The sequence below is a fragment of the Corticium candelabrum genome, chromosome 4, assembly GCF_963422355.1.
Source record: "Corticium candelabrum chromosome 4, ooCorCand1.1, whole genome shotgun sequence".
Taxonomy (NCBI): domain Eukaryota; kingdom Metazoa; phylum Porifera; class Homoscleromorpha; order Homosclerophorida; family Plakinidae; genus Corticium; species Corticium candelabrum.
In genome coordinates, this window is record NC_085088.1 from 690,001 (window position 1) to 705,000 (window position 15,000).

General features: G+C 39.0%; 2 protein-coding genes across 2 annotated transcripts in view; one reads left to right on the top strand and one right to left on the bottom strand.

Moving 5' to 3' along the window:
• Positions 1 to 10,161, top strand: part of LOC134177942 (fibrillin-1-like) — a 26,258-nt gene extending 16,097 nt beyond the window's left edge. Inside the window, exons 20-39 of the mRNA XM_062644718.1 lie at positions 100 to 219; positions 604 to 726; positions 787 to 960; positions 1,624 to 1,746; positions 1,805 to 1,978; positions 2,510 to 2,602; positions 2,664 to 2,883; positions 3,436 to 3,843; positions 4,445 to 4,785; positions 4,843 to 5,202; positions 5,265 to 6,019; positions 6,504 to 6,598; positions 6,658 to 6,757; positions 7,008 to 7,059; positions 7,114 to 7,427; positions 7,490 to 7,538; positions 7,612 to 7,721; positions 8,259 to 8,392; positions 8,453 to 8,791; positions 8,973 to 10,161. Of these exons, the coding sequence (XP_062500702.1) occupies positions 100 to 219; positions 604 to 726; positions 787 to 960; positions 1,624 to 1,746; positions 1,805 to 1,978; positions 2,510 to 2,602; positions 2,664 to 2,883; positions 3,436 to 3,843; positions 4,445 to 4,785; positions 4,843 to 5,202; positions 5,265 to 6,019; positions 6,504 to 6,598; positions 6,658 to 6,757; positions 7,008 to 7,059; positions 7,114 to 7,427; positions 7,490 to 7,538; positions 7,612 to 7,721; positions 8,259 to 8,392; positions 8,453 to 8,791; positions 8,973 to 9,966 (5,078 nt within the window). The 3' untranslated portion in view covers positions 9,967 to 10,161. The remainder of the gene's footprint in view (positions 1 to 99; positions 220 to 603; positions 727 to 786; positions 961 to 1,623; positions 1,747 to 1,804; positions 1,979 to 2,509; positions 2,603 to 2,663; positions 2,884 to 3,435; positions 3,844 to 4,444; positions 4,786 to 4,842; positions 5,203 to 5,264; positions 6,020 to 6,503; positions 6,599 to 6,657; positions 6,758 to 7,007; positions 7,060 to 7,113; positions 7,428 to 7,489; positions 7,539 to 7,611; positions 7,722 to 8,258; positions 8,393 to 8,452; positions 8,792 to 8,972) is intronic.
• An 862-nt stretch (positions 10,162 to 11,023) lies between these two features.
• The window catches only part of LOC134178911 (probable D-lactate dehydrogenase, mitochondrial), a 9,097-nt gene continuing 5,120 nt past the window's right edge, over positions 11,024 to 15,000 (bottom strand). Inside the window, exons 4-10 of the mRNA XM_062645826.1 lie at positions 14,534 to 14,732; positions 14,139 to 14,232; positions 12,243 to 12,371; positions 12,055 to 12,182; positions 11,902 to 11,992; positions 11,400 to 11,511; positions 11,024 to 11,340 (exon numbers count right to left, since the gene is read on the bottom strand). Coding sequence (XP_062501810.1) covers positions 11,160 to 11,340; positions 11,400 to 11,511; positions 11,902 to 11,992; positions 12,055 to 12,182; positions 12,243 to 12,371; positions 14,139 to 14,232; positions 14,534 to 14,732 — 934 coding nt within the window. The 3' untranslated portion in view covers positions 11,024 to 11,159. The remainder of the gene's footprint in view (positions 11,341 to 11,399; positions 11,512 to 11,901; positions 11,993 to 12,054; positions 12,183 to 12,242; positions 12,372 to 14,138; positions 14,233 to 14,533; positions 14,733 to 15,000) is intronic.

Below are 15,000 nucleotides of genomic sequence, written 5' to 3' on the forward strand. Positions count from 1 at the left end.
GTGTGTATGTGTGTGTGCGTGCGTGTGTGTGTGTGTGTGTGTGTGTGTGTGTGTGTGTGTTGCATGGTGTTTGTACTGTATAAGTGGCTTTGTGTCAAGATATCAACGAGTGTGCCGAAGGCCATGGCTGTGACCGACACGCCTCCTGTACAAACACACCAGGCAGTTATCGTTGTAGCTGTAAACACGGCTACAGTGGAAACGGGAAGAAATGCCGAGGTACATCACAAACAGTCTTCATCATTCATTTGTTTGTCACCCTGTTTGTTCGTTTATGTATGCATAAGTGTTACAATTTGTGATTTCTGACTCTTTGTCCACCATTGTTTTCTTCTTTGTCTGTTTTTGTGTTTAGCAATGATGTGGAATGAGCCCAAATGTGTCGGCTGCTGCTTGTGTGTGTGTGTGTGTGTGTGTGTGTGTGTGTGTGTGCATGTGTGCGTGTGTGCATGTGTCTGTCTGTCTGTCTGTGTCTGTCTGCCTGTGTGTGTGTGTGTGTGTGTGTGTGTGTGTGTGTGCGTGCGAGCGCGCGTGCATGCTTGCATGTGTGTGCATGTGTGTGTGTGCATGTGTGCGTGAGTTTCATGCATTTTGTGTTCTCAGATGTTGACGAGTGTCAGACCGGTGATCACAAATGTCACAAACATGCAAAGTGCAAGAACAAGAGCGGCAGCCACACGTGTCGTTGTAATGCCGGTTACACTGGAGACGGCATGACATGTGAACGTACGCTGCCCATGTACCATTACCATTCTATACTTTCAATTGCTTCTGTTGTATTGAAAGGTCTCGCCTGTGGGACAGTCAAAAATCCTGTGAATGGGAGAAGAGAAGGCAGCAGCTACAAGTTTGGTGATACACTCAAGTTTGTATGCAATCGTGGCTTTAAACTCGTTGGTTCGTCGGCTCTCGAGTGTCAGGCTGATGGCACGTGGAATGATAGTGTGGCAGTCTGTGGGGGTGAGACAACACATTGTGGTCGTTATCTTTCTTGTGTGAGAATTTGTTGTCCGTAAATGTCAAGAAATGTTGGTAAACGTGATGAAATGTATTACAATGTGTGGTTTCCAGCTGTGTGTTCAGCAGCATTGTTGTCTGTCTATGTGTTGGTCCATTGTTTCTGTTTAATTTATCTTTTTTGTCTGTCTGTTTGTCTGTCTGTGTGTGTGTATGTGTGTGTCTGTTTGTATGTCTATTTGTTCGTCTGTCTGTCCATCTGTTTGTCTGTTTTTTGTCTGTTTGTTTGTCTGTTTGTTTGTCAGTTTGTCTGTCTTTGTCTGTCTGTCTGTTTATGTGTCTGTCTGTCAATCTGTTTGTCTGTTTGTTTTTCTGTTTGTTTGTCTGTCTGTCAATCTATTTGTCTGTCTGTCTGTTTGTCTGTCTGTTTGTTGATCTGTTTGTGTGTCTGTCTATCTGTCAATCTGTTTGTCTCTCTGTTTGTGTGTCTGTTTGTCTGTCTGTCTGTTTGTCTGTTTGTCTGTCTATCTATTTGTCTGTCTGTTTGTGTGTGTCTGTTTGTCTGTCTATCTGTCAATCTGTTTGTCTCTCTGTTTGTTTGTCTGTCTGTCGGTCTGTCTGTCTATCTATCTTTTGTTAGAGTTTCATACTTCTTTGTGTTTCTAGACATCAATGAGTGTGAGACAGGTGATCACAACTGTCATCAAGATGCAACGTGTGAGAACACCGTCGGCATGCATACGTGTCGTTGTAATGCCGGTTACACTGGAGACGGTGCAACATGTGAACGTACGCCACCCGTCTAATGCCACCATTTCTATTAATTTAGTTTGAGTTGTATTGAAAGGTCGCGCTTGTCCAGCAGTCAAGAATCTTTCAAACGGGAGGAGACAAGGCAGCAGCTACAAGTTTGATGATACGGTCAAGTTTGTATGTAATCGTGGCTTCAGACTTATCGGCTCGCCGTCTCTCGAGTGTCAGGCTGATGGCACGTGGAATGATAGTGTGCCAGTATGTGAGGGTGAGACAACACAAATACGACTAATGTGTTTTTTGTATTATATATAATTTTTATTGTGTATTTTGTATTTTTAATTTTTTAATTTTTAATTTTTTTATTTTTATTTTTATTTATATTTATTAAATACATATATCTATATTTATATAGTTTATATTTTTATTTTTTTATTTGTGTATTTTAATTGTGTTTATTTTTTTTTTTTTTTAGTTTTGTATTTTTTATTTGTGGTTATTTATTTTTTTATTTTTTTTTATATTTTTTATATTTATTTTTTTAGTTTGTGTTTATTTTTTGTGTTTATTCTTTATTATTTATTATTTTTTATTTTTATATTTTTTAATTTTTTAATGTGTCATTTTATTTTATATTTTGTTTTATTTATTTTTTTTATTTTGTACTTTATTTATTTATTTTTTATTTTATTTATATTTTATATTTTATTTTTTATATTGTATTTTTATTTTTATTTATTTTTTATTATTTTTCATATTTACAAATGTATTATATAACATCGCCTTCTTTACACTCTAGATATTGAGGAATGCGGTGAGAAGCGTCACAATTGTAGCCGACATGCCACGTGTATGAACACAAACGGAGCATTTTCATGCCAATGCATCACAGGTTGGAAAGATTCGCTACACTGTCTCACACACGATCGATCTAATTTCCTGTTTTGTGTCAGGTTACCATGGCAATGGCCACAGTTGCGAGATCATGCGATGTCGACATCTGCAAACGATCAAAGCCGGTCACATGCACAGCAGTAGTCGTACATACGGTGCAGTCGTGAGATTTTCATGCCAAAACGGATACAAACTGCAAGGCAATCAGAATGTCTCGTGTCTTGCTAACGGGCGATGGGATCACAGCGAGCCAACTTGCATCGGTTTGCAATGCAAATTAAAGAATTAATTATAATTGCATATTTTATATAATTAATTATAATTAAATGTTTTATATAATTAATTGTAATTAAATGTTTATAATTATTAGTGATTTACAGCAGTTAAAGTTACGTATAAATAACTAGGGCAAATAGAGCACCATTAACGTTTAATTAACACAAATTCCTGTGGTTGATTTGCTCGTTCTGTAGAGCGAATTAACACGAATTGAGCAGACACACACACACACACACACACACACACACACACACACACACACACACACACACACACACACACACACACACACACACACACACACACACACACACACACACACACACACACACACACACATATTATATATATATATATATATATATTTATATATATATATATATATATATATATTTTATATGTATTTATTTATACTCTACATCCAAAATACAAGCTACTGTACTGTCTGCATACAAGACGAAAAGAAGAAACTAAAAAGAGCACTATATAGCAGAGAAGAGTTATAGAATGGTACAGCAGATAAACAAAGAGGCCTGAAGAGCGCTGAAATAGGGTTGAAGTGCGGCATGCTCCAGAATCCAGTCTGAGTTCATCTGCTATAAACGGCATGAGGATGAAGAAGTCTAGACCAGAGAACAAACAGCAAGTGAATGAAGAAGAGGAAGAAGGCCTGAAGAGCGTGGGAAGAAGGGTAATTGTGCGACAAACTTCAGGATCTTGCCCAACTGCACCACTTGCCACAAAGACAGAAAGAAGTCTCCACATCAAAAGAACAGAAGAAAGGTTGAACATGAACAATGCAGAAGATGAAAAATTGAAGAGCACCGAAGAAGGGGTGAAAGTGCGGCAACATCGAATATTCCATACGACTGCAATGACCAGAGGTAAAAAGAAAAGAATCCAAGAAAGAGAAATCGAAAAAAGCAAACCAGATGAGCAAAGAATCCTGAAGAGCGCTGGGTACGTGTTGAAGATGCGACAAGCTTCAGGAACAAGATCAACTGTCCCGCTTGATGACAAATGAGGCAGCAAGAAATAAGTAGAGTCGTAACAAACAGTCAAAACCGTTGAAACAATACAAATGTAAACCAGAACATGCGGAGCGCTGGAAGTAGAGTGATGATGCGGCAAACTCCATGTTCCCGTTGACCTGTATACTCCAACAGACAACACAAAATACTGACAATACGACTATGACGAATTGACAGTTGCCCACCCAACAATATAGCCAATGAAAAAAGCGTTCATTCCTCAAATGGGGTCCCATCACCAGAAGAAGGACTGACGCAGACAGCCAGAGTGGCAAAAGCCACAATGGCACAGTCTGAAAAGATGACGACCTCTTCTTCTCTTGTTCCTTCAGCAATTGACGGCTACAACAATTCTCGCGGCAATGCCAGCCATACATTTGGGATATACATATACTTATATACAAAATAATTTACAAAACTAGATAATTACAATTAATAAATTGAAAATAATGTAAATTATATATATATATATACACACACATAATACTTATATACAAAATAATTTACAATAACTAAAGACTGATTGCCAGCCCATTGTTTTACCATTCTTGCACGAATGTTGTAGATGTTGACGAATGCGATGAGAATCTCTCACATTGTGATACGACGAATGGAATGTGTCGTAACTCTGCGGGCAGCTACTCGTGTGTTTGCAATCTCGGGTTTGATTTAGACAAAGAAACGTCGATATGCAAACGCAAACGATGCCCAACGTTGACTCGTCTTCGTCATGGCTCTCTCCACGGGCAACAGTCTATGTTTGGCGATAACGTTTCTTTCACATGTGATGTCGGCTTTGAGTTACACGGCTCTCCCTCACTCACTTGCAAAGCAAACGCGAATTGGAGTGGAAAGAAGCCGGCATGCAAACGTAAGTTTAGTTGTTGATATCACTTATCTGTCTGTCTAATCATCTGTTCTTCTGTAGGTATTAGTTGTGGAGCTCCGGGTCGTGGTTCTCTGCCTGTGCATCTCATAGCAACAGGAAGGAAATACAAGTTTGACTCGGAAATCTTGTTTTCATGTCAAGATGGGTATGAGCTGGAAGGTGCTGGGAAGATTCGTTGTACAGCAACGGGTGTTTGGAGTCATCCATTGCCGAACTGTCAAGGTTTTTCTTATTGTCGGTTTCTATTGCATTTTTTGTTTCAATTTTATGTTGCAGACGTCGACGAATGCGAGACAAACGTTCACGACTGTTCGGCGAATGCAATCTGCGTAAACCTCGATGGTTCGCATTCGTGTAGCTGCAAACGTGGATTTACTGGCAACGGATCAGTATGTCACGGTACGCATGCCAATTATTTTTTTGTGTACTGAAAATTTCCATTCTTGTGTTTCTGGCTATAGACGTTGATGAATGTGAGATGGAGACACACGCGTGTGACACGAACGCTAACTGCACGAACACGATGGGAAGCTACGAATGTCATTGCCGACGCGGTTGGTCCGGTTCTGGCCTCGAATGCAGTGACATCGACGAGTGTAGTACTTCGCATATGTGTCACACAAACGCGGACTGCACCAACTCGGATGGTTCATACACATGCCGTTGCTCAGATGGATACGAAGGAAACGGATTCCAATGTTCGGACATCGATGAATGTCGGTCGTCTCACGAGTGTTTGTCACCTGCCGTGTGTCATAATACGGACGGTAATTATACGTGTACATGCCCCCGTGGACTCATTCGTTATGCACGAGAATGTTTGGCTAGTTGCTATGGCAACATTACTAGCGACACTCGAGGAAATATCACATGGCCTATCACGACAGCCCGGGATACTGCACGAGTAGATTGTCCGTTTGGATCGGTTGGACAAGGGGGTGACCGGGCTACACGATTATGTCAAGAGACCGCGACGGGAGAGGCAGCGTGGAGTGATCCCGACATGAGTGCTTGTCGGTTTAGATCATTACGGACGAATTTGCTTCGAGATATTGCTGCTGGAGGAATCACAGATGATAACGTGTTCAGTGTGTCTGGACAACTCAGTGAGACACTGCAGGCGAACTCTGATCAGTTGACCTCAGACGACATCCAATTTACGACTCAAGTTTTGGACAAAATCGTTAGTATTGGTGCCACAGCTGACGTTGAACGGGTCAGTGATGTAACCGTTGAATTTCTAAATTGTTTTTATTCTTAATTTTTATTTTTATTTTTTATGTTACTTTTTATTTGTTATCATTTTGTAATTTTGTAATTTAATTTTTTATTTTTTACTAATGTTTTTTATTTATTTTTATTTTTAATTTTATTTATTTTAAATGTTTTTGATTTATTTTTATTTTTGTTTCTATTTTTGTTTTTTATTTTTATTTTTTACTTTTTATTTTAATTTTTATTTATTTTAGTATTTAGTTATTTATTTATTTATTTATATATTTTTTTTATATTATTATTTATTTATTTTTATTAATTGAATTATTTCTTTCTATTTTTGGTTTTATATTTTTGTTATTTTTGTTTCTATTTTTGGTTTTTATTTTAATTTTAATTTTAATTTATTTTGGTATTTATTTTATTAGTTTTTATTTTGTATGTATTCTTTATTATATTATTGACTGTTTGTTGCATTTGTTTAGACTGGTGAGCAGCTTCTGAGTATTACATCCAGCATTATGAATGCGTCGGCGTTGGCTATTGCTGACAGTCAGAAATCAGGAAATGCGTCATCCAAGTTTGTGAACGTTGAGTGTTGCTTGTGACGCGTTTGGTGATGGTTTTGTGTTTGGTTAGAGTTCTTGGTGCTATGGACATGTTTGTCAAAGTTGGTTTGAATGAGGAGAGGAGAGAACTGACACAGAAATCGAGGAGTGTTGGACTGAAGGCTCATGTGGTAAGTGAATGTCGTAGTGTGTGTGTGTGTGTGTGTGTGTGTGTGTGTGTGTGTGTGTGTGTCCAGTGTGTGTGTGTGTGTGTGTGTCCAGTGTGTGTGTGTGTCCAGTGTGTGTGTGTGTGTGTGTGTGTGTGTGTGTGTGTGTGTGTGTGTCCAGTGTGTGTGTGTGTGTGTGTGTGTGTGTGTGTGTGTGTGTGTGTGTGTGTGTGTGTGTGTGACAATATCACATTCCTATTTCATTTCATTCTAGATCAACGACAACACATACAAAGGCCTATCTTTCTCTCTCTTAACACCAAACGGTTAGTCACCTTCATCTCCCTGAACGTCACGTCTCTTTCATTTTATAATCATAGATATCAACAAAGACTCCAATCTACTAGACCAACGAATGATCAGCAACACAGACGACACACCAACCGTTAACGACGTCACCGCTCTGCAGCTTTCGCTTCCACCAACTCTCTTAAAAGAGACGCCACATTCGTCTTCCGATCGAGCAGAGAAAATCTCATTCATCGTGTACGACAACGCCAAGTTGTTCCCTCTACAAGACGACGAGAACGAAAACGTTAGCATCAACAGTCGCGTCGTCAGCGCGTCTGTACTCGGACTACAAGTCACTGACTTGGATCATCCGGTTACCATACGTCTCGCACATACGCAGACAGTTAGTTCACATGTTTTGTATCCGATCTACACGCGTGTCTCATGTTTGTGTGTGTTGAACAGCCTCCTGCTAACACGTCGATTTGTGTTTACTGGGATCCTCACACGAATGGTATGTACATGTACATGCACATGAGGCAATCGATTTGAGTTGTAGTCACGATGTCTGTCTGTGCGTCTTACAGGAGGGTTTGGTGGTTGGTCGAGCGAAGGTTGCTGGTTGGATAGCGACGAGAGTACGGATACACACACCGTGTGTGAATGCAATCATCTCACAAACTTTGCGATTATGATGGTCAGTGTGCGTGATGAGTGTGTCGTATGGTGTGCATATGTAATTAATTATTGCTTTTTAATTAATTAATTAGTATTATTAATTAATTAATTACATATACATTGTGTGCCAGTGGATACTAATATATGAATAATACTAATATAATAATTATTATAAATATATTAGAATTTTAAATTAATTAATTATTTAATTAGTATTAATAAATATATTATATAATAATTATATACATATATTAGTATTATTAATTACATATACGTCGTGTGTGTGTGTGTGTGTGTGTGTGTGTGTGTGTGTGTGGTGTGGTGTGTGTGTGTGTGTGTGTGTGTGTGTGTGTGTGTGTGTGTGTGTGTCATTGTGTGTGTGTCATTGTGTGTTTGTGTGTGCGTGTGTGTGTGTGTGTGTGTGTGTGTGTGTCATTGTGTGTGTGTGTGTGTGTGTGTGTGTGTGTGGCATTGTGTGTGTGTGTGTGTGGGTGTGTGTGTGTGTGTGTCTCATTGTGTGTGTGTGTGTGTGTCATTGTGTGTGTGTGTGTGTCAGGATCTGTCGTATCAACTTGGGCACGAACGTCTGGCAAAGGGCGTCGAGACGGCTTTATCTGTGATTAGCTACGTGGGATGTGCCCTCTCAATAATCGGTCTCACTCTCACTCTCGCTGCTCTTCTCTACTTCAAGTTCGTCGCGACTCGTTTGATGGCATGAGAAACGTTTCCTCGACTGTCTTTGTGTTCTAGGAAGCTGCGTTCGTCGCTTCTCCACCAGATTCACATTCAGCTCTGCTCGTCTCTCTTGTTGATGCTCGTCGTGTTCCTCGTCGGTACGGAACGTCACGGGTGGAAGACGCATGGCGTGTGTGCCATGTTTGGCGCTCTCCTTCATTACTGTATTCTCGCGGCGTTTGCGTGGATGGGCATCGAGGCGTTCTACATGTACAAGTCACTTGTTCAAGTATTCGGTGCAAGTTCGACGAGGACGTTCTTGTTACGCTCATGTGCGTTAGCGTGGGGTGTCCCATTGATTCCAATTATTATTGTGGCGGCAGTTGATAGTCACAATTACACGTCTAATAGTTTGTAAGTTGGATATTCATTGTTGTTGTGTGTTGTTGTGCTTGTGTGTTGACGTGTGTTGTTGTATTTGTTTGTTGTGTTTGTGTTGTTTGTTTGTTGTTGTGTTTGTGTGTTGTTGTGTTTTGTTTGTTGTGTTTGTGTGTTGATGTATGTTGTGTTTGTGTTGACGTGTGTTGTTGTTTAGCTGCTGGCTTAGCAACGTTCCTGCATTCTTTGCATCATTCTTCGTTCCCATCATGGGCATTTTGGTATGGAATGTCATTGTGTTCGTGTGGGTGTTGCGTATCATCGTCATGCAGTCGCGAGCAAAGTCGATCCGTTACGACAAAGGGAAGCAGAAATCGAAGAGAAAAGAATTCCAAGCTTGTTTAGCTGTCATGGTCCTGCTCGGTCTCACGTGGCTCTTTGGAGCTTTCATGATACGAGACGGTCGACTCGTTTTCAGTTTCTTGTTTGCAATTTGCAACTCCCTGCAGGGATTCTTCGTCTTCTTGTTCCATTGCGCTCTGAACAAGGAAGTACAGAAAGCATTCACATTCCAATTCTGGCCGCGAATGTACAGGAAACACTTCGTATCAACAGCATACTCATCGAGTTTCAATTCCCGATCGACAGTACGAAGAACACCAGTTCGTCAGGGAACAGTTATGATTGACTTGGACGAGAACAAGAAGAAGTACGCACTCAACAAGCAAGACACAATCTCCGAGGATTTGGACGATGTCAATTCGAAGGACTGTGAAGCAAACAGCATCACTGAGGACGGTTTAGGGCAGACAGAGAAGACCGAAGAAGCACCCGTTGAGCAAGACACTCAGCAGCAAATGCCCGATGTCCTCAGCATTCCCGACATCGTCGTTGACACAACAGAAACAAACAAAACCATCAACACGGAACCGGCAACCAACGAACATCACAACAACAACAACAACAACATCGACATTGATGACTCTCCCAATATGGCCATAGAATCACCCAACGAAAACAATTTTATAAACGAGAGAAATGACGTTGAGATGAGTGATGGAGACGAGGCATACAGCGAGAGTCCGCTGAGCGAGTTTGGTCAAACTTTACACGACGAACTCCAAGAACCGGCGAGATGTCGAAGTGTCACTCCCAGTAATCTAACAGTCGGCAGTCCGGCCGTACCCGACTATCTCACCGAGGATTCATAGATACGAGGATACATACGCGAGTGAATGTAAGAAATCGATTGTAAGTATTGTAGCTCGAGTTTTGTAGAGCCGCGTCTATACAGACAAACTGGATTTATAATGATTGATTGGCTATAACGTAGCGTAGGATGTATGACGCACTGTTGCTACCTTCTAATGATAGTTTACAAGAATATCGGATTTTATGACATTAGAGTTGGCAACCACCATGTAGCAAAGTGAGAAACACAATTAATATTAACAATATAATTAATATTAACAACATCGTATATGTTAGGGTATGGTTGTATATCCTGGACTGTATGACCACATCCTAATGTTGCAGCAAAAGTTGATAAAATCTAATAAATATAAATTGATATCTACAAAAAATTTATTTATAAAAACTTGTATTGAACTTTCCCACCTACAAGGATGAATATAAACGAATAAATACGAAACAAATAAATTGACTAAGTTAATTAGGTTAATATGTAATAAATATATATTAAAAATTAATATAAATGTACATAAATTTATAATACTAATTAATATTAATAAGTAATAAAAATTTAAGACAAACAATTATGCAATTAATATTAATCTGTACATAAATCTAAAATTAAATTTATTTATTAATTAAAAATATTTTCAGGGCGTTACGATATTTCTTGACTCTTTGCTACTCTTTCAAGTCTATCAGTCATTCCTATTCAATACATTACATGTATATAAAAAGTTTAATGAGTTGATATTTCTAATCCTTGGAGTCCCAGACCTCAGACGTCATGTTGTTTACCCTGCCTATAAAAATATAAATTTAATACTAATTAATAAATAACCCTTGTTGTCTAGGTGAGATAATCGTTCGTACATTAGATTTCTGAAAGTTTTTGCAATACAACACACACACACACACACACACACACACACGTTACACACACACAGTTACACACACACACACACACACACACACACGTTACACACACAGTTACACACACACACACACACACACACACACACACACACACACACACACACACACAAATCTCTAAAATGTGACAACGTAGTTTGTATATGCTGCAAACAATCTATACTCTCTATTCATATCAAGTGACTTAATGCAATTCTCTCTAGTGCAAAATATATCTCATACATTTGCTCTGTCTCTATCAATAATTCATTAAAAGTGCCACACTATGTTATCACAGATGTTAGATGGTAAACCCTGGAAGCACCTTACCAGGATTCATTAGACCTTTCGGGTCAAACGTCTGCTTGATCCTTCTCATCGTTGCCACGCCCACATCACCTATTTCCTCTTGTAGTAACTCCAGTTTTCCCTGTCCGATTCCGTGCTCTCCTGTGCATGTGCCTCCTACGGCAAGTGCTCGTCTAATATAAAAAAACGTGTGAGTTGGATGATGAGTGTGATTGTTTGTTATTTGTCTGACCTGCCGAGACGTAGACCAAACTCTCGGGCTCGTTTCACTTCGTCGTCGTCGTTTGGATCGAGGACGATGAAACAGTGGAAATTGCCGTCTCCGACGTGGCCAATAATAGGAGCTACGACATACACATAGAATGTAATTGACAAGAACAAAGTACAAACACACACACACACAAATGGACAGACAAACAAACACACACACACAGAGCAAACATAAATGTCTTTAGTCTCATAAACAACCGATTTCCTAACTTGGTCACATTCTAAGTTTCCCACAAATCGGCCAATCTAGACGACGATTACAGGCATTCGTATCACAATGCATAATACACGTCCATAACACTTAATTAATTAATTAATTAATTCCTATTTTATCATTTCAAGAATTCATACTTCATGCTACACTCACTATACATGAATTAATAATTAATTAATTATTAATCAATATAATAATTAAGGGTTAAGCTAACACAACAAGCTAACGTATAGTTGATAATAATACCCACATATCAATCTGAACTCGGTGATGTCTTCCTTGGTGGCAACTATAACCTCCGGCAGTTTCGAAATCGGCACACACACGTCTGTCGAATAACTCTGTTTCAATACAAGAAAATGCACTTTAAATCACACACGACAACACCCCCAATGCTGCCCACCCTGCATCCCGGTCTGAGGGCAAGATCTGCGTATAAAGCATCGTGTCTCGCTTTCCAGAGTTTCGTCTTGTCTTCCGGTGCAGACATCCACTGGAATCCCAAACCTCCATTGTCGTTTGCGATTTCGGCTACATAATTATTGAATTAATAAATTAGCCGAGAGTGGATATTACGTGTCGCTTGCATACCGACTCTTTCCGTGTGTTCGTCAACCGTAGATCTGCTGCCGTGGAACTCGAGTAAGAGTGTTGGTGCCAAATCAAATGAAAGGTTAGAGAACTTATTGCAAGCATCGACTTGAACTTCGTCGAGAAATTCTATGAAGATGTATTTTATGAAAATCGGTGTTAACAAGCGGGTGAATACACGGCAAGTGGGACAGACAGTTAAGCAGGCAAATGTGATATGTGTGTTGACAGACAGGCAAGTATAGAGCCAGACAGAAAGACAGACAAATAGACAAACAAACAAACAAACAGACAAGTGAGTATAGGGCCAGACAAATAGATAATCAAGCAAATGGACAGACTACTGGACAGACAAAATAGACAAACAAGTGTAAGAACAAACAAAGACGGACAAACAAATAGACAGACAAACAGACAAACAAGTGTAGTAACAAACAAATGGACAGACAAATAGACAGACAAACAGACAAACAAGTGTAGTAACAGACAAATGGACAGACAAACAAGTGTAGTAACAGACAAATGGACAAACAAATAGACAGACAAATGAACAGACGAACAGACTAATAGACAGACAAATAGACAAACAAGTGTAGTAACAGACAAATGAACAGACGAACAGACTAATAGACAGACAAATAGACAAACAAGTGTAGTAACAGACAAATGAACAGACAAATAGACAGATAAACAGACAAACAAGTGTAGTAACAGACAAATGAACAGACAAATAGACAGACAAACAAGTGTAGTAACAGACAAATGGACAAACAAATAGACAGACAAATAGACAGACAAGTGTAGTAACAGACAAATAATACAGGCAAATGGACAGACAAATAGACAGACAAATAGACAAACAAGTGTAGTAACAGACAAATGAACAGACAAATGGACAGACAAATAGACAGATAAACAGACAAACAAGTGTAGTAACAGACAAATGAACAGACAAATGGACAGATAAACAGACAAACAAGTGTAGTAACAGACAAATGAACAGACAAATAGACAGACAAACAGACAAACAAGTGTAGTAACAGACAAATAAATACAGACAAATGGACAGACAAATAGACAGATAAACAGACAAACAAGTGTAGTAACAGACAAATGAACAGACAAATAGACAGACAAACAGACAAACAAGTGTAGTAACAGACAAATAAATACAGACAAATGGACAGACAAATAGACAGACAAATAGACAAACAAGTGTAGTAACAGGCAAATGAACAGACAAATGGACAGACAAATAGACAGATAAACAGACAAACAAGTGTAGTAACAGACAAATGGACAGACAAATAGACAGATAAACAGACAGACAAACAGACAAACAAGTGTAGTAACAGACAAATGGACAGACAAATAGACAGACAAACAAGTGTAGTAACAGACAAATGGACAGACAAATAGACAAACAAGTGTAGTAACAGACAAATGGACAGACAAATAGACAGACAAACAAGTGTAGTAACAGACAACTAAATACAGGCAAATAGACAGACAAATAGACAGACAAACAGACAAACAAGTGTAGTAACAGACAAATAAATACAGACAAATAGACAAACAAGTGTAGTAACAGACAAATGGACAGACAAATAGACAGACAAACAAGTGTAGTAACAGACAAATGGACAGACAAATAGACAGACAAACAAGTGTAGTAACAGACAAATGGACAGACAAACAAGTGTAGTAACAGACAACTAAATACAGGCAAATAGACAGACAAATAGACAGACAAACAGACAAACAAGTGTAGTAACAGACAAATAAATACAGACAAATGGACAAACAAATAGACAGACAAAACAGGAGTGAGGACAAACAATGAGACAAACACACAAATTACCATTGAGACATGATCTAATGCTCGAAAGATCTTACCAATTCTGGAAACTGGAATGCCACTTTGTATGACTTGTGTGCTTGTATCAACTGCGGCTTGTACTGATGGAAATGCACACACTGCTGATGATGACTGTAAAAGAAACAAAAGGCAAAACGTCAAGAGTCAAAATTTAGAGAAACGTTGGCAGTGGTGACTGTTTAGAACATCATGTTTCTCACAACTAACAAAGAAGACAAACAAACAGACACACAGAGACAAACAAATACGACATAAATAGACAGACAATGTAAACAGATGACATAGTCACATAGACAGACAGACAAACACACACAGTGACAAACACACACAGTGACACACACACACAGTGACACACACACACACACACACACACACACACACACACACACACACAGTGTAATTGCCTCTCTACCTCTTCAGGTATTCCAAAAAGTCTCAACGTTGCTTTCGTTATGACACCCAGCGTTCCCTCAGACCCAACAAAGAGATTCGTCAGATTGTATCCTGCAGACGTCTTACGCGTCCTCCGTCCTTTCCCTGCCGTGTCAACCACCGTCCCATCCGGAAGAACGACCTCAAGGTTTAACACGTTCTCCCTCATCGTACCATATCTAGACACACAACAAAACGTCAGTAGACACACACGGAATGGTCACAACAATTTAAAATTGAAATTAATTTTTATTTTTCTGAAAACATTAATTTCAAAAATTTAAGTATAATTATGTCTGTCTGTAAGTCTATCTGTCTTTCTATCTATCTATCCATTAGTTAATGACTTTGTTGTTTGCAAGGACTGATTTGTATTCAAAAAATCCCAGCGTATGTACAAGTAGAATCTGTATGAGAATAAATTATCTGTCTGTCTGTCTGTCTTTC